The sequence below is a fragment of the Apium graveolens genome, chromosome 7 (assembly GCF_009905375.1).
Source record: "Apium graveolens cultivar Ventura chromosome 7, ASM990537v1, whole genome shotgun sequence".
NCBI classification, from domain to species: domain Eukaryota; kingdom Viridiplantae; phylum Streptophyta; class Magnoliopsida; order Apiales; family Apiaceae; genus Apium; species Apium graveolens.
The window spans coordinates 45,774,122-45,793,802 of NC_133653.1; the positions used below are offsets into that span (position 1 = coordinate 45,774,122).

The following is a 19,681-nucleotide window of genomic DNA, read 5'->3' on the forward strand; positions in this document are numbered from 1 at the left end:
GTTTTAGCAGTTAGCATACTCGCAATAACGCATCAATTCTGATATTCTGTCTCAAAACATCATCGTCTTCCCTTCCAACACTTTACTGATATGCTGCTCCTGCGATTACTAGAAGTCAGCTACCCAATACCATTCCATCTCATTCTTTATCCAACGTCTTGTCCCGATCAACTCGAGAGATCCGCATCTATAATTAAAAGATATAGCTTTAATTGTCTAAACGATAATCACTCGACGAACTACGCGTCAAAATCCTATCGTCTACCCATACGATAGCCCACACATAATTATGACAGACAAATACAGGAATCTTGACCCACGTACGCACATTATTCACATAGCACGTAATCACATAATCCACGTATCACATAATTCCTATCACATATGACTCAGTTCGTCAAAAGGGTCGACTCTGTTCGTTTAAAACTGAAATCAGATCAAAAATATGATTTTTCGATCAATAATCGACTCAGAATAACTTGTAAAACAAACGACCTTTCGAAACAAAAAGGATTTGGGTCTCGAAAGTATTTTTTAATGAAAGCGGAATATTTTTCTGAGTCTGTACGCGTTCGTTTCGTATTAAACGGATGAACAGTTTATTTATAAAAATATCTTGTCCCAACACGTAATTAGGTTTCGTAAAAAAAATTTTAATTATATAATCTCGTTCGACGTTTCCGATAATCGTAGGTTACGTTCCCGTATTTTTGGAATTAATTTCCCGAAAATCGGGCAGCGTCTCCTTTGTTTATCGGCCTACCCGTTGAACAGTTCGACGTCAAATTCACAACAACAAACCAATTTCACAACTACAATCCCAATATTCAAGAATCCCAACCACCGATACAATTCAAATATTAATTATTTTTATTCATATTTTTATTATATTCGCATTTTCATTTCGCAACTAATTTACCAACTATTTTTATTTAATTAATAACGTAGGACTCAGATTAAAATCATCATGGTCCACCGTCGGCTCGCCAAGGCTCATCGCCGACGGCGGTAAAATTCGTGGGTTCCCGTTTATAACGGCCGTCCAACACGAATCCCACCGATTAATTTAATTATTTTTGCACGATTAAATTCATTTCATAAAACCCTTAATCAAATAATCTGCAAAAGAATAAAAAAAAAATCAGTCAATTAGTAAGATAATCAAAACAAACAGGGCACATGCCACGCGCCACGCGCCACAACCGAAACGGAAAACAACAGGCCGAAACCACATCACTGTATAAACACACGGAACACACACGCACCAAGATACACACATATATGTACGAATATATACATATATCAACTCAACAGAAAGGAAGCAAGCTGACGACAGTATACCGGAGAGGACAAGGCCGAAAACAGCAGAAGGATCACAGAACAAGTCACGAAAAAAAACCCCTCCCCCACGCGCCACCACCACCTCGCCGGAGAGGGGCGGCGGTGAGAGAAAAAGGAACCAGCGGCACCAGAACAGAGAAAAGAACAGCGAGAAGAAGAAAGAAAAAGAAGAGAGGAAAAGAAGAAAAAGGGAGAAGAAAGAGATGGGAGAAGGATCGATTGAAGAGAGAGACATGAGGGGTCGAAGAGATATGCGAGAGAGAAGAATGAGAGAGGCGGTGGAATGGATCGCACAGGAGAAAAGAAATAAAACTTATCTGATTAATTACTCTGAAAATCTAAATTCGCACCGCAATTTATTAATTTAACGAATAGCTTACGGGTAATAATAATCCGAAAAAATACCAGAACAGCTCGATAATTTTCGGAATAAGTAAGAGTTAATAAAATAAAATTTTCAAAATTTTTAATTCATTTTTGAAATGCGACATATACCCGTATTTAACGAATTAACGAATAAAGGTGCGGGTGAATAAAAGCCTGAAAATTTCCGGAATAGTTTTAAAATTCCCGAAATATTTAAAAGTTAATAGAATAAAATTTTCATGATTTTTGAAACATTCTGAAATTAAATACTGATTTTACAGTTAAATGAAATCAGGAAAATCATTTAAAATTAAATAATCAATAAAATATTGATTTCTAAATTTTATAAAATCCCAAAAATAATTATTGTAATTATAAAGTCATAAAAATAACTTTTAAGATAATTTAAATATTTATGAAATTAAATTTTCAATAAAAGTAGTTTTAAAGATAAAAAAAATGATACGACTCAGTAATTAATAATACAATAATCCTCAATCACAACTGAGTCCGACACGATTAATATTACATACAACACATAGCAGACATAATATCCATCCAATCCAAAATATTACTAAACGAACTCAATTTACCGATATCAATAAAATGATCGGTTTTCAAATAAACTTTTGAAAATAATACATTTAAGAAAATATTTTCAGATATTAACAAGGACCGATATAACACTCAACAATTAGCACATTACCAATTAATAACACAAACTCGTCAAATAGGAATAAAATATCCACCATTTTATTCCTTCTAAATCAGAAAATCACATAAACATATTTAAATATTAATAATAATAATTCTGAAAATACGGGATATCACAGTTGGCATGAAGGAGATCCAAAGAGTACTGGGAGGTCTATGACCCCAACAAATTTGACCTCGTTTCCTGTGAATCCATAAAATGGGGTTCCTTTGGCTGTATCTAGTTTCCTATCCCCCAAGTCCATTCTCGAATATACGCTGTAGTACAGGATATCTACAGAGCTACCATTATCTACTAAGATTTTCTTGACCGTGTTGGTTACAATCTTGGTTGTAATAACCAAGGCATATTGATGGTCCTCGATGATATCATCTGTGTAGTCGTTGTCTGAGAAAGAAATGATTGGGGCTGGGTTTCGTCGAGGTCTTTTTGATTCGATCCTATATACATCCCGAGCATATAGCTTTTTTAAATTGTTGGAGGATCCTCCAGCTGAATAACCCCCTGAAATAACATCAATGACTCTGTCGGGATCATGATGTGTTACTCGACGAGAATGACTATTATCAACGTAATGGGCTAGTTGTCCATCACATATCTTTTCTTCGATAAGGTTGGTGAGTTGATAGCATTGTTCAGTTTCATGGCTCGTGTCTTCGTGATATTCACAATATTTGTTGCTTGGAGGTCTGTTTGGATTCATCGGTCTTGGGGGTCGGAAAAAGGATCTGTTTTAAGAATGGCCAGGATCGTAGATTTTTCTGCATTTTGCCTCGTAGGTTATCGAGGCTCTTTAACTTCTGATGCCCATTGTTTGCTATCACGGTGCGAGGGCACTTGAGTATTTGATTCTCGATGTCTTTGATGTGTTGGAGGAGTTGGAGAACTCTGGGACCCTCTGAAGCTACGATGTTTGTCAGCCTGTCGAGGACTCCTTCGTTCTCTCCTCTCATAGTCCCTAGTCCGCCATAGACTTTGATTGTGATGGGATTATGGGGACCGGGAGTGTTGAATGCTTCCTACGACCTCTTGGAGAGTTAGTCTATGCTCGATGATTTTACTGGCCGTTTGCAAGGTCTTGGGTTCTTTCTCAAAGAGATCCTCGAGAAGTTGGCTGTGTCATGACCTATCAATGCTTGCTATGAGGTAATTAACAGCCAAAGGGTCAACCAAGTCTGTGATTTCATCTATGTGAGCTCTAAAGCGAGTCAAGTATGCTCTTAGACTTTAATTTATCCTTTGGTAAACTGTGATTAATGACGCTGTAATTTTTCCACTCTGTTTGTTGCTAGAGAAACGGGTTCTGAATTTACTTTTCAAGATTGTCCAGGAATCAATTGATCGAGTTGGAAAATTATTGAATCAATTTAGTGTTGTGCCTTTGATGCAAGTAGAGAAGAACCGACATCGAGTAATTTTTGAGTGACCGAAAAAATCCATTCTACCATCGATGAGATTAATAAAGTCTGACGGGTCTGTGGATCCGTCGAAGGAGTCAATACGAGGCACTTTCAAATCTCTATTGATCTTAGCATTTTCAATCTTGACTGAGAGAGGGCTTTCAGAGGCCACCTCAATGCCTCCACTTTTTTATTAATGAGAGATAGATCGTCTGCTAGCTTTGACAGCTCTGAGGTCTGACGACGTTTCCAGCCTACGAGATGACTTTCTTGCTCCTCGGAGTCGTCATCCTCCTCTAGTCTTTTTTGCTTCCTTTTTGAGTAGAGGGATCCTGTTGATTCCTCGTACTCGGAGAGGATCAATTGTTTTCCTGGGAGCCACATGGAGTCATACTCTTCATTCTTTTTTGTCTAACGACTTGCAATCTTCAGAGACTTCGGAAAATTCATGATGTAGGCGTATTATCTCTTTTTTGTGCCTGATTTTCTCGGCTAGTGGTTTCCGTTCTTTTTCCAATAGCTTCAAATCTTTGTCATCTTCATTTGGAGTAAGTATGTCATTATCATCTTCTTCTTTGCTTTTACCCCGTTGTTTATTATCGAGATGTAGGCGCATATCACTGGATAACACTTTTTATCCGGTAGAAGCTTCCACGAGGGTTCGGTCACGGCCTTTCGATCATTTTTTCCGATCTATAGGGTCTGATTAAGTTGGCCTCTCTGCCAAGATGATATCCTCTTGCTCGAATAGCAGTGTTTGAGGTTGCAACCCTGATTTTGTTCTTAGATCAGCCTTCTTTTGGATGCTCTTCACCTCGTTGGTTGCTGGGGCCTGAGCTTCAGGTCCCAACTTCATTATTTCTTTCTATTGTTGATGATTCAGACGATCTCTCTCCATTACTACGGTTTGAGAAGTAAGGCCCCTCCTTCTAGCGTCACTGTTAACCCTACTTCTCAGTCCCTATTCTCATTAGCCAACCCCCCACATTTAAGGGCTTCTCCCCTATTTATAATACTCCTTAGTGGGCCTTCCCTAGTCTTCTAGGCCTGGCCTCTTATAGGACCCAACTCTCTTATTGGGCTTGAGCCCTAACATATATCAGTGGGGCAAACCATGGGGGCAGCTGTGAAATTTTATGGAAGGATATTTGGGGGTTAGAAGGACCTCCAAAACTTAGTCACTTTTTATGGAGGGCTGTAAAGGGAGCTTAGCTGTTATAGAACAGTTGTGCCATCGTTATATTATACAGAGTCCACAATGTCAGATTTGTGGTACAGATGAAGAAAGCATAACTCATGCTTTGTTTGATTGTACTCATATGATCAGCATATCCTACTACATCATTGGCAAAAAAATGTCTTGAGTTATTAGTAAAATGTCAAAGAATGAGTTACGCCTCTTTTGTACTCTAATGTGGGCAACATGGTCTTGTAGGAATGTGAGTATATTTGAAAAACTACCCCCAATCCAAATCAACTTGCGGTTGGCCATGTCAGACTTGTCAATGATTATCGAGATTATGAAAAAAGGGTGTTTGGAGGTAGTGAATGAGCAGTTGTTAAGTCGGCTACATTTTGGTCTCCTCCGACAGTGGGCCATTTGGAGATTAACACCGATGCTCATATAAGAGAAGGAATGTATGTGTGTCTAGTGTGGTTATCAGGGATTCCGCATGTCAGACTATTGTTGTGGCTGGTAAGAAGCTGAGAGTGAGACGGGGTGCAGATTTTGCAGTGTTGCTTTGTATGGGCTGAAAATTGCTCATCGTCCTGGACATACGCGAGTGACTTTGGAATGTGATGCTTTGTATGTGATTTCAGTGATAGAAAGGAATGTGGTTGGTTTCTCTTTTATATTCTTGTCCTTTAAAGATATTAAAAGAATGAAGGTTTGGTTTGAAATTTTAGATTATCGTCATGCTAGGAGCTCAGGTAATGTAGTAGCTCATAATGTAGCTAGATGGAACATTAATGTAGGAGGTGAACTGGTTCTTACCGAACATTTATCTCAAGCTATCTGTGATTTGGCAACTAATGATCATTCTTAATAAAATTCGGGTTTCAAAAAAAAAGACAAAGCGGTATTTGAAGATACTTATGACAAGAACATTGATAATTGGGAATTTCAACTTTAAATATGAACATAGACCATGTAGATGCTCATTATACCTAGCTAGGGGTGTAAACGAGCTAAACTATTCATGAGTTACTCGAGCCCGACTCGTAAAAATTTCGAATTCAGCTCGAAAATAATCGAGCCGAGCTCGAGCTCGAGCTTTTCGAATTTTTAACCGAGCCAAGCTCGAGCTTCAAATTATTCGGCTCGTAAGATTCGCGAGCCTTATCAAGTCTCTATTATTTATATTTTTTTTATCATAAATATATTTTAATGTAAATATTTAATATTTATTATATTTAATATTTATTTTATCGAGTCGAACTCGAGCCGAACTCGAGCCTATCGAACTTTTTACGAGCCGAGCTTCGCACTTGAAATTAAAGACTCGGTCGAGCTCGAGCTTGAGCTCGAACTATTTTAATCGAGCTCGAGCCGAGCCTGGCAGTATTCGACTCGGCTCGACTCGATTACACCCCTATACCTAGCTTTTAGCTAATCTTCTTATTACCCGTCATTTTGAAACCATACGTGAGATGTATTTGTTGTCAATCTTGACGATATAGACATAATTATATATATCAAATACATAATTAATTCACACAAGCATTGTTAATTCTTAAATCACAGAAACATATAAGAATCAACTAATAAATTAAGGAGAAGGGTTTGAGAAAACAAACAGAGATTGGATTAAATTTCGAGTCCAGAAATACCTGTCTCCTTAAAGCAGTTTCGCCACACACCATCTGTATTAAGCGACCTTTTTCTCCATACACCATCTGTGTTTAGCGACCTGCTTTCTAGGATAAAATAAAATATTATTATAATCGATAAATCAAAAATACCCTCAGCAAACTTGAACTGAGCCAGTCACCGAAATATTTGGAAAATTTAAGTTTGAAGACACCTAAAATTAAAGCGACAATTCTTATTTCTCGACTTAATAAACTGGTGTCCTAAACCTCTTTTCGATGTGGTACATGGTATTTATAAGAAAAACCAAGGAATAGGTTTGTTCTACTCTGGATGGGGTACAAAATCCATTTTTCATATTAAAAGGTCACACTTTGGAACATAAGTTCTCATTCACCTTTTACTCATTTTGAGCGTGTAAATATTCGTTGAAATCCCCTCGCAGAGGAGAACACCTTCCAATAAATATACACCACTTACACATAATGTGTCTCACTTATATAGAATCTCAAAATGATAGTCTAAAATACTAAGTTTGTTCAAGAGTATTAGCTAATCTTCTTATGACATATACATTGACAATTGGGAATTTTAACTGTTCAAGCATTCGTCGGAGTGAAAAAATATTTGTTTTGCACGAAAATATAATTGCCTTGTTAGAGTATGACATGATCGGACAATCTACAATAGCGGCATACATGGCGTCAACATAGTTTTATTTTGATTCTTTTTATTCTGCACAAATGCATACACTGATGAGCCCATTTTTTTTAGCTACTTGCATACCGTGGTCACCGAGAATGATGATTTAGATCTGTTTGCCTTCTGCGATCCTGGTATTAGATTTTCCCTCAACAAAGGTTTTGAATCTTACATTGTCAATCGGTTGAAAGAGGGGAATGTGATCGTGTATTCTTCCTGCCACATACCGAGAAGTAAATTTTTACTTTGTTAATTACAATTAATTTTTAGGTAATTTTTTTCCGCACATTCTAACTTTATTATATTTGTTTTAAAAAACAGTCAACATTGGATTTTATTCATAACATGGGAGGGTGGCATCTATATCTGCAATCCTTTGTCTCAGCCGCATCATTTTCCTAAGTTGGAAAAAGCACTGTCAAGGTAATCTCTACGTGAACATGTTTCAGTATTGATATATATTCTTCTAGATTATTTTTAGGTATTTTTTTGACATTGTGTCATTCTATATCACGTAGCGCAATAAAAACTTCTAATGCCGAAACTGGAAGGGGAAATAAGCCTGCAAAAATAAAGAATCTTGTTGTAAGTTTTACATTTAGTCTGTTTCTTCAGATTGGCGAAGTCCCCCTTTCTTTGCTTCTGACTTTGATTTTGTTATTTTGTAAAGGGATCGCCCAAATAGACTGGTGGACATAAATGCGGCTACGTCATCCTGCGCTATATGAAAGAAATCATTTCAGACAGAGAAATGATATTTAGAACCAATGTATATCTAATTCACGTGTTAACTATTAAAATAAACAGTTCTACATAATTCATGTGCTAATTCCTTGTCACGTTTATTAAAAATTAGTGGGCGACCAAGACCCGTTTGTTTTATACGACAGACGAGCTTGACGAGGTGCGAATGGAGGCTGCAGAATATATCCAGGAGTTGATATGAAGTTTTTAATGACTTGATTTTTGCAAACTAGTAAGGGAACCATATGCTTTTACAAACTTTAGTGGTCTCTTATGTTGGTAAATTTTAGACGTATATTAAGTTTTAGAAATTTTAGTTGGAATATGTAGATGAATATGGATGGGTGGATTGATTTTTGGTTGTAGATATGGATGTTGGTTGTTTGTTGGACGTCAGAATGGTTAGATGTTGGTTATCGGAGAATGCAGTTGGATTTTGGTTGTAGACATGCAAGTTGATTTAGTATATAATTTGGTTGTTTGTTGGATGTTCATTTGGTATTTTTTTTGCTTTTTCTGGGTTTATGCACAAATGCACAGGCTTATTTTAAAAAAAAATAAGAACTCAAACACCGGTTCTTGTTATAAAACTTATGTGAATCAACTAAAAACACATCACCTACTCAAACTAAAAACGATGTCTAAACCAACAAAACAAATTGAATTATTGGAAGAAAATGATGTCTACAATGTTAAAACACATCGCTTTGTGCAAGTATATAAAAGTAAAATGAAAGAAAACCGATGTTAAAGTAGAAGTTTCACATCGCTTCCTCAAACAAAACTGATGTTATAATACATGTCTAACATCGGTTTAGCAAATGAACCGATGTAAAATACGGACTAAGACATTGATTTGTTTAAGAATCTGATGTCTATCAATTAAAAGTGTTTCCCTGTTATATGTTTAAAGTGCTATTTAACCTCCTAAATACCATTTTTTGACAATCTAGTTTTAACATTTTATTCGAAAAAGGGCTAATTATACATCAGTTTGCTAAAAAACCGATATCTGTGTATATCATTAATGTTAGGTCTCAATGTGTTTGTAGAAGGGGGGGTTGAATACAAACCGTACCGAATAATCGAATTAAATGCGGAATAAAAATATGAAACAAAATTCAAGTTAAATAAGAATATTATTAAACTTGAAAGGTGTTACAACAACTGTATCGATTACAAGGAATTAATCTCAAATTAATTATCACAAATCTAGAATAAATTCGACATGAACTTTTTCTATTTTTGTAATAAAAAGATTCAAATGCTAAACGCAATTTGAGATTAAGTTCTAGGGATTTTGATCCGCTAGATAGTTACACAAGAACAAGATAATGATTTCTAGTGGTTTGGATTTAACTTTACTAGCTAGAAATTGTGATCTTGAATTTAGCAGAGAAGAGATGATATATTTTTCAGCTTCTGCTTTTCTTTGTTCTTGAACTGTTTTTCGGATGGATATTGACTTCTGTTGCTTCTGTTGTTTTTGTAATCAATCAACCTTTGATTTTAATTGGCAAGACAATCATTTTAGCTCAGCAAGACAATGCATTGAGCTAGCAAGACAATCCATTGAGCTAGCAAGACTTTCGGTGAGACTATTGATTGAACTAGCAAGACAATCAGAATGAACTGGCAAGACAATCCTCCTCCCAGTGTAACTTTCGGTATGACAATTGAAATGACTTGGCATGACAATCGGTATGACAATCCAAATTGTCATGCTAGTTCATTTTCAATTGTCTTGCTGATTTAAACTGATTTTAATCCAAAAACAATTCTGAAAAATCTTAATATTAATTCAGAATTAATTAATCAATTAATTCAATTAATAAATAAATAAATCTTTGCAGATATAATTTATTTTCTTAATTAAATTATATGACTTAATTAATTAATAGAGAATTAATACTATTCTTGAACTGCAACCATTCTTCTGCAAATCTTCTGAAAATTACTGAAAATTATGAATCAATTCCACCACTTCAATGTTGACACTCGATGTACTGTCTGGTTCATGAGTGACTAACTTCCGTGACGTTTCTTCATGCCTTGACCTTGATACTCTTGATTTTCTTCAAACTAAATCCTTGTAATTAATTGATACCCTGACGAGATCTCTGTCACTTGATTAAATCCACAATCTTGATTTATATCACCGAGGCTTGATCAATTGCTTAAGCTTCTTCCAGTAAATTAAGTCATCAAGTCTGTAGATGAACAATGCTTCTTAATCCTTTGACATATGTTACTCTGTGAGATCTCTCTGACGATAGATCCACTATTTACTTATTACATTCTTATTTGAATTAAGTTAAATCCTCGAATAAACAAATAGGCTATGACATATGCCTTACAATCTCCCCCCAATAACACAAAAATACCTAGAGGATAACTCAACTAACAAATAAGAAAAAGATATAAACAGAAATGCAAAGTAAACAACAGAAAAGTTCTGGACTAGATTTAACATTTTCCAGATTCCAAATAGATGTTCCTCTAGACTGAACATATCTTCAAGTAGTTTCATCTTCTTTTGTACAACCACATTTCCTGTTGAGAAGCCCATATATCTCTTGTTTCTCCCCCTATGAGAATCAACTGATTAAAGAAGATCACCTTCGTTTACCACCTCTCCCGTACAATAGGATCCGCAGATAAAAACCAATGGTACTCCCCTAACAGCTTCTTCCCTTACTAGAAAATCACCTTGTGTTTACCACCTCTCCCGTACAATAGGATCCGTAGTTACAAACAACAATGGTGTAGTGTAGTGTACATGTAGGATCTTTTTCTTCCTCCTTGCTATTTCTCCCCTTTAGTTGAGGAATCCTCCAAACTGTTACTTAAGCTTTTATCTCCCCCTTAAAGAAGGAATGTATGCCGTCGTCTGAAGGAGTTCTCATATTTCACTTGGTTGGAAAAGGAATAACAAGTGTTTCTCTTTCTTCCTCACTGTGAGTGTGTGATTCTGTTTAGTGTACCTCACATGTGTTTCACTCTTCTCTCCACTCGTGTTTACACTCATTCTCACAAGTGTATCACTCCACTCATAGATCCAACATTCAGCTGTACCTGCAAGGAAAATCACCTTAGCCATCCTTAAGGAGGTCACAGGTGGTGCAATGGGAGTTCACAAATCCCCATCCTTGTTAAACTCGTCAGATGAATCTGAGTCATAATTTACAAGTTGCTAGTTTCCCTTTTAGGGTTCCGGATTTGAATTCTGGGAAGGTAAACAATGATCCAACAAATTTAGCATAAAGATCAAGGTTCCCTTCTAATGTCTGTGAAGACATTTCCTTGTGACTCATCAGGTAATATCTGAATCATTATCAACAAGTTGTTGATCTGCACCTATGTCAGATCCGCTATCCGCAGATACATCCAGGGGATTTAAGCCTGGGGAGGTAGACACTGACCACTGACATATGGCTTTTGGATCAGTATCCTCTCCTAACACATGTAAAGGCAATTGGTCCATTAACGAACCTTGAACAATCGAATCTGACCTTAAAATGGTCGAAACTCTTATTTCTGTCAACTCATCCTTTGTGTGTGTAACCTTTCCTTATGCATCAAGAATTATTTATATTTGAGGTGGTGACACTACATCGGATACCCTGGCCGACAGGCAAATTTCAATAGACACACCCTGTTGAGAGAATGAATCTAGTAACTGTTTTTGTGCCTTTTCAGCCATTACATCTTTTTGAGAAGATGTATGGGGGCTAGCAGTTGTCTCGGTTTAAATACTACTCATCTATGTAGGAGACATAGCTACTGGGTTGACTACAGAACCTTCCTTATATGGTGCACTAAGGCACTATCTCCCTCACGCTCATTCATACTACATTTAGTGGTAAGAGAGTGTTGGTTGATTCTGTTTCTGTGTTTGTCTTTACAGTCTGGGATAGACGTTGTGGGTTTTCAACCTCATGTCTGTCAATGAAAGAAAGCCATTGGAGACTGAACCTGTATCACAGAACATAGGGCAATATAGAGAGATAAAATGTGCTTAAGATCCATAATGAATGAAAATTATACATTTAATCTTTTGAGAGAGATGATGTACAATAGTGATTTGAAAGGATAATATATGAAATAAGAAATCACTAATGTAGAAAGAAGTTTGATTTACTCCTAAAACTCACTGCACATATTAAACAATATGATTGTGCCTAGTGATTAGAGAGTTATAAATATGATGATTGCTTGAGCAGTACACTAGTTCATACCAACCTGAAGTGAGATTATGAAGAAGAGATTGCATAGTCCAATAGATCTGCAGCTGCAAAGTCCATGAACTGTGGTGCACTGACTTCCTCTTTTGACTCACCAACCAGGAGTACACTTGTACACATCTTACTAGAGTCCAATTCCAAGTGTAATGTGCAGCAGGTGCCTGATATGTCGTAATATTCTCAAGTCTCGTCACTGGTGCTATATGTTAGATACTGCTTCCTGATAATAACCTAGCACAATATACAAATTTTCAATGATAACATTCACAGCTTGCAAATAGTCATATCCCTCAGATAAACCTTTGCTGTTATCTCCAAAGGTAACCAGGGGGCCAGCTTTCTCAACCATATTTGATAGCAGGGCTCTATCTCCGGTCATATGTCTTGATGATCCACTGTCAAGAATCCACACTACCGGTTACACCTGTTTAATGCCCTGCACTACAAATGGATTAGACCTTCTTCGGAACCCAAACTTGGTTGGGCCCGGCATACTTGTAGAATTGTCCTTTGTCAGGAAAAACAACATTTTTAATTTTAATGGTCTCAACTTTCTCAATGACTGAACATTTGACCTTATAAACAGCCTTAACAAATTTCTGTTTAGGCTTAGGCACAAATGTCTCCTTTCTAGCCTTAGAAGGACTAGCAGTCTTATACCTATCATTCTTCTTGTTATCCACATGCTGACGAGGAGTAGTCTTATCATTAGAAACATGCTTACCATTAAAATAAGCATACATCATATTAAAAGCACAAGACATACAATTAGCAACACCACATGCTTTATGAGAGTGAGTAACAGCAGGCAATTTATGCATGGTAGACATGACATTTTTGTTATCCAACTCATGTATGTCTGAGTTAGTCTCAGTTGCTTTCACAACTTTGACTGGAACTTTTGACACACTTGACTTGGAAATAACCTTCTCATTAGCATAATCTTCAGCACGTATTTCTTCATGAATAACAGAAGAGGTCGCATCAAATGGTTCAGCAATTGATGCTTTATAGAGGGGTTCATCAACACCCTTAAGCACATGTGGTACTTCCCTCCCTTTAGCACATACATGAGGAGGGGAGTTTATGCCTAATTCTCCAATTGCAACATTGTAATCATAACCTATTCCAGATGTTTGATTAACAGCTTGCTTACTGTAGAACTCTTTAGCCTTCGAATAAGAATTGAAGTAGGCTCTAACCTTAGTCTCAAGACCGGTGATCTTTTCTTTGAGAATAGTTTCGAGTTTTCTATAACAGTCAACTCTATTCTCTAGAAAAGATACTTGTTCTTTTAACTTGTCTTGATTAATGTGCACAAGTCTTAATTCATTGACCTCTTTCTCAAGGTCTTTGATCTGTAAACTTAACAGTTCATTATCACGACGATCACAATCTAAGTTACCTCCTAGATGATAAACTAATTCAGCATCAGTATATTTTACCTCTTTTCTTGATGATGAAGCTTTTCCATCAATAGCCATAAGAGAAAGATTCTCATCTTCTTCATCTTCACTATCAGTATCATCCCAGCTTCTTCCCTTTGCCAGATAAGCCCTTTCAGAGTTACTCTTCTGATTTGAACCATAAGAGTTCTTCCTTACTTGCTTTGGCTTCCTGCATTTCATGGCAAAGTGTCCCAACTCATTGCAGTTATAGCATCTAATGGTGCTCCGATCAACCATCCCTGTTTTGTATCCACCACTACTGGTGTTAGAGGATGAAGATCCACCTGTCTGGAATCTGTTGTAGTTGGACTTGTACTTGAACTTGGGATTTCTTTTGAATCTGACATTGGAGAATCTCTTGACAATTTGGGCCATTGACTCATCTTCCAATTGCTCCAGCTCTTCCAAGGAATAAAAATCATCACTGGATTGATTTGTAGTAGGAGGATCATATTCTGCTACTATCACATTTTCCTCAGCCTTGGAAAACTATACCATTCTCTCCGACTGTTGAGATTGTTGTTGTTGTTGACCTTCAGCTACAAGAGCAGTAGATGTGCTGACCATTCTATCTTTACCGTAGACTTCCTTCTGCTGAATCTGCTCCAACTCATAGGTTTTCAACACACTATAGAGTCTATCCAAAGAAATCTCACTCAGATCTCTAGCTTCTCTAATGGCAGTGATTCTATGTTCAAGATGAGTTGGCAGTGTTAAAAGGAACTTTTTGTTGACTTCCCTGATTGAATAATATTTTCCATTTATGTTCAGGTTATTGATCAATGCATTGTACCTCTCAAACACTTCAGAAATTCCTTCTCCTGGATTTGATTTAAAATGTTCATACTCAGAGGTTAGGATCTCCAACTTGTTCTCCCTAACTTCCTCTGTGCCTTCATTAATCACCTCAATAGTTTCCCACATGTGTTTGGAATTTTTACAGTTCATCACATGTCTGTTCATCAAGGGATCAAGGGAATCAATCAATATTAATTGAAGGTTGGCATCCAAGGAGGCTTCTTCCTTTTCAGCAGGAGTAAAATCTTCAGGCTCTTTTGGATAGGTTCTAGCTTTGGTAATCACAACATCGTCTTCTATCACCTCTGGTTCAATAACCATCGGAGTTTTTGGACCGTTCTTTAACAAGTTCAGATATTTGGGATTTGCAACTTGTAAAAATAATAGCATCTTCTTCTTCCATATGATGTAATTTTCTTTATCAAATAGTGGAATTTTAACGGTTTCAACTTTTTGTGAAGTCATTATGAATTTTTGAATAAATAAAAATTCAAGGAGTTGAAAAATCACAAAAGTCTAGGATCTTGATTTGTCCGTTAATCAGAAGACTCTGATACCAATTGTTAGGTCCCAATGTGTTTGTAGAAGGGGGGGGGGGTTGAATACAAACCGTACCGAATAATCGAATTAAATGCGGAATAAAAATATGAAACAAAATTCAAGTTAAATAAGAATATTATTAAACTTGAAAGGTGTTACAACAACTGTATCGATTACAAGGAATTAATCTCAAATTAATTATCACAAATCTAGAATAAATTCGACATGAACTTTTTCTATTTTTGTAATAAAAAGATTCAAATGCTAAACGCAATTTGAGATTAAGTTCTAGGGATTTTGATCCGCTAGATAGTTACACAAGAACAAGATAATGATTTCTAGTGGTTTGGATTTAACTTTACTAGTTAGAAATTGTGATCTTGAATTTAGCAGAGAAGAGATGATATATTTTTCAGCTTCTGCTTTTCTTTGTTCTTGAACTATTTTTCGGATGGATATTGACTTCTGTTGCTTCTGTTGTTTTTGTAATCAATCAACCTTTGATTTTAATTGGCAAGACAATCCTTTTAGCTCAGCAAGACAATCCATTGAGCTAGCAAGACAATCCATTGAGCTAGCAAGACTTTCGGTGAGACTATTGATTGAACTAGCAAGACAATCAGAATGAACTGGCAAGACAATCCTCCTCCCAGTGTAACTTTCGGTATGCCAATTGAAATGACTTGGCATGACAATCGGTATGACAATCCAGATTGTCATGCTAGTTCATTTTCAATTGTCTTGCTGATTTAAACTGATTTTAATCCAAAAACAATTTTGAAAAATCTTAATATTAATTCAGAATTAATTAATCAATTAATTCAATTAATAAATAAATTAATCTTTGCAGATATAATTTATTTTCTTAATTAAATTATATGACTTAATTAATTAATAGAGAATTAATACTATTCTTGAACTGCAACCATTCTTCTGCAAATCTTCTGAAAATCACTGAAAATTATGAATCAATTCCACCACTTCAATGTTGACACTCGATGTACTGTCTGGTTCATGAGTGACTAACTTCCGTGACGTTTCTTCATGCCTTGACCTTGATACTCTTGATTTTCTTCAGACTAAATCCTTGTAATTAATTGATACCCTGACGAGATCTCTGTCACTTGATTAAATCGACAATCTTGATTTATATCACCGAGGCTTGATCAATTGCTTGAGCTTCTTCCAGTGAATTAAGTCATCAAGTCTGTAGATGAATAATGCTTCTTAATCCTTTGACATATGTTACTCTGTGAGATCTCTCTGAAGATAGATCCACTATTTACTTATTACATTCTTATTTGAATTGAGTTAAATCCTCGAATAAATAAATAGGCTATGACATATGCCTTACAATTAACACCCGCTAAAAACCGATGTTAAAGACCCCTACCTTTCTCTACACATGCGAAGACATCGGTTTTAAAAAAAAAGACATCGGTTTATAACCGATGTCTAAGAGCATTTTTCTAGTAGTGAATGATGAGCATATTCATATTATGACTGAGCAATGTTTACTCTACGCCTAGGGAAACTGTTATTCTATGATTCTATGAACACGACAAAATGAAAGAAAATTATTGGACCAAACATAACTGTTGTTGCAGGTCACTCACCAATACAAAGGGCGATGAACCTGTGTTTCATAGAACTTCTCATCTCACTTGCAGAAATGACGAGCATCAATGAAAATGCAGCATTCACAATTTTAAATGTTGCCTCTGCTAGTGACATCAAGCAGTTTACTGTTTTTAAAAAGATGCTAACTGTGGATAGTGTATGATTATCCGTGGGTTTTTACTCTACGTTCTGAAGTGCTGAACAAAATCTTCTATCATACCAACAATGCAGACTTGTACTGATATCTATCATAAAATATTAAAACTGGCTTTTCTACCCTCGGAAAAACAAATGATAGAGCAACAGAGGACACTTGACTAATGGTAACAATGCTAACCTTGCAAGTGCTGCTGGTGAATATGATCCACCTTTTAAACTGATTACTAGGAGTGAACATAGTTCAAAGAAGCGCGAGAATGTTGCAGTTAATCTCAAACTTTTGAACGTTACAGTAGAATTTAGGAGATTGTTTTAGAAGTTGTCATTTAGTCTAGCATGTTTTTAGGAGTATGAATAAGTTAAGAGGTGGTGGATTCTGTTTAGGAAACCACTTTCAGACGTGTGCTAGTTTATTGCATTTCAGTTTCTCTGTTATGTTCTTCCCGTATATATTGATGTAATGTTCATTTAATAAAATAGTTGAGGACATATTGTCAAGAAAAATCATTTTTGTTTACTATATATACAGTTTATGCAATAGTTTTGGTAGAGACAAGAAGTGGTATCAGAGCTTAAAGGTCTTGACAGACGGTTTTATCACCAAGGATGGAGGTGAACAAAGGAAAATGAGGCTCCTACGGCCTGATTTACCCAATGTTGGATAGAAGCACCTATACGGCTTGGGCTCTTAAAATGAAGGTATATATGCAAGTGCAAGGGGTCTGGAATGCAGTAGAGCCAAATGATCCCAAGAAGCCTGTCGAGGAGAAGATAGACAAATTGGCGCTGATAATGGTGTATCAAGCAATTCCTGAAGATGTGCTGCTCTCAATTGCAAGTAATGAAACAACGAAGGATGCTTGGGAAATGATAAAGACATTGTGCCAAGGTGCAGAAAGAGAAAAGAAGGCACGTATTCAGACTCTAAAATCTGAGTTCGAAATGCTGAGTATGAACGACAGTGAAAAGATTGAGGATTTTCACATTAGAATGAACAGTTTTGTTACAAAGATACGAGCCCTTGGGGAAACAATGGAGGGATCTTATGTCATAAATAAATTACTACGTAATGTTCTCCCTAGATTCGTACGGATAACTTCGACACTGGAGCAATTTGGAGATATGGAAAACATGACGGTCGAAGAAATAGTGGGTTCTCTCAAGGCACACGAAGAACGAGTAAAAGGAAAGACGGAAATGAAAGAAACTCAGCTTATGCTAACAGAAGAGGAATGGGCCAAACGTGAAGGAGAAGAGAAGAAGTTACTGTTGACACGGGAAGAGTGGCTGAAGCGAAATAATGGTGACAGATTAAAACACTAAAGTCGTGGAAAATTTGATAAAAGCAATATCAAATGCTACAACTGTAACATTTATGGTCATATTGCCTCAGAATGTAAGAAATCGAGGAAGAACAAAGGAATGCATGAAGTGGAAGCAAATATGGCCGTGTTGGATGATGATGAACCAGCTCTGCTCTTAGCCAAGCATGACAAAGAAGCACCAGAATTATTGTTAAGTGAGGACAAGCTACTCTCCACACAATTGCCAAAAAGTGGAGATTATGTAGGCGAATCAAATGTCTGGTATCTCGACAATGGCGCAAGCAATCATATGACGGGGTTCAGAAGCAAGTTCTCAGAATTGGATGAAAACATTTCTGGCCAAGTTTGACTTGGAGATGGATCCAAAGTCGAGATAAAAGGAAAAAGGCACTGTTATGATGTTGTGCAAGAATGGAGAGGAGAAGAAAATACATGAGGTATATTATATTCCCAATTTGTGAAATAATATAATATCACTGGGAAAGATTTCAGAAGAAGGTAATAAAGTGGAGCTAAAGGGAGAGTTCCTGAGGATCTATGACAACCAAGAAAAATTGTTAATGAAGGTAAAACAATCTGGTAATCGACTCTATAAAATTGTTATAGAAACTAACAAGTAGGAGTGCATGATGACAAAGACGGATGAAATTTCAAGGCTGTGGCATGCTCGCATTGGGCATGTAAATTATAAAGCATTGACACTTATGTCCAAACACCATATGGTATAAGGAATGCCCAGAATCATAAAGCCAAATGCTGTGTATGACGGGTGTTTAATGGGGAAGCAAACCAGGAACACTAAACAAAGCAAAGTATAGTGTAAAGAAAGAACTGGAGCTCATACATGGCGACTTGTGCGAGCCAATATCTCCACCAACTGCATCAGGGTACATGTATTTATTTTTATTAATTGATGACTTTAGTAGATTCATGTGGGTGTATTTTCTAATAGGCAAGCATGAGGCACTTCAAGCATTCAAAAAATTTCGCACCTTGGTTAAAAATGGGTCAGAAATTAGGATCAAGGTGTTTAGAACTGATAGAGGAGGTGAATTCAATTCTAATGAATTCAAGGAGTTCTGTGAAGGTGCAGGAATTGAGGGACACTTCACGACGCCCTACACTCCACAACAAAATGGATTAGTGGAGCGTCGAAACAGAACTGTTGTAGAAATGACCAGGAGCAGTTTAAAGGAGATACAAATGCCAACTAAGATGTGGGCATAGGCTGTTAGAAATTCAGTATACATTCTCAATAGACTCCCTACGAGAGCATTGATAGGGCAGACACCCTATGAAGCATGGATAAAAAGAAAACCGGAGATAGGTCATGTACGTATTTTTGGGTGTTTGGCGCACATGAAAACTCTAAGTGTACACAATATAAAGCTTGACGATCACAACAAAAGGGTGGTTAATTTGGGTAGAGAGCCTGTAACTAAAGGATACATGTTGTATGATCCCAAT

General features: G+C 36.6%; 2 protein-coding genes across 2 annotated transcripts; one reads left to right on the forward strand and one right to left on the reverse strand.

Moving 5' to 3' along the window:
• Nucleotides 1-2,534: 2,534 nt before the first annotated feature.
• On the reverse strand, nucleotides 2,535-3,125 carry LOC141673565 (uncharacterized). Its single transcript, XM_074480317.1, has one exon. It carries the CDS (start codon nucleotides 3,123-3,125, stop codon nucleotides 2,535-2,537), a length of 591 nt encoding a protein of 196 aa, XP_074336418.1.
• Nucleotides 3,126-17,543: 14,418 nt separating this feature from the next.
• On the forward strand, nucleotides 17,544-19,441 carry LOC141673566 (uncharacterized). Its single transcript, XM_074480318.1, has 3 exons — nucleotides 17,544-18,192; nucleotides 18,283-18,519; nucleotides 19,167-19,441. Exons 1-3 carry the CDS (start codon nucleotides 17,544-17,546, stop codon nucleotides 19,439-19,441), a joined length of 1,161 nt encoding a protein of 386 aa, XP_074336419.1.
• Nucleotides 19,442-19,681: the final 240 nt, after the last annotated feature.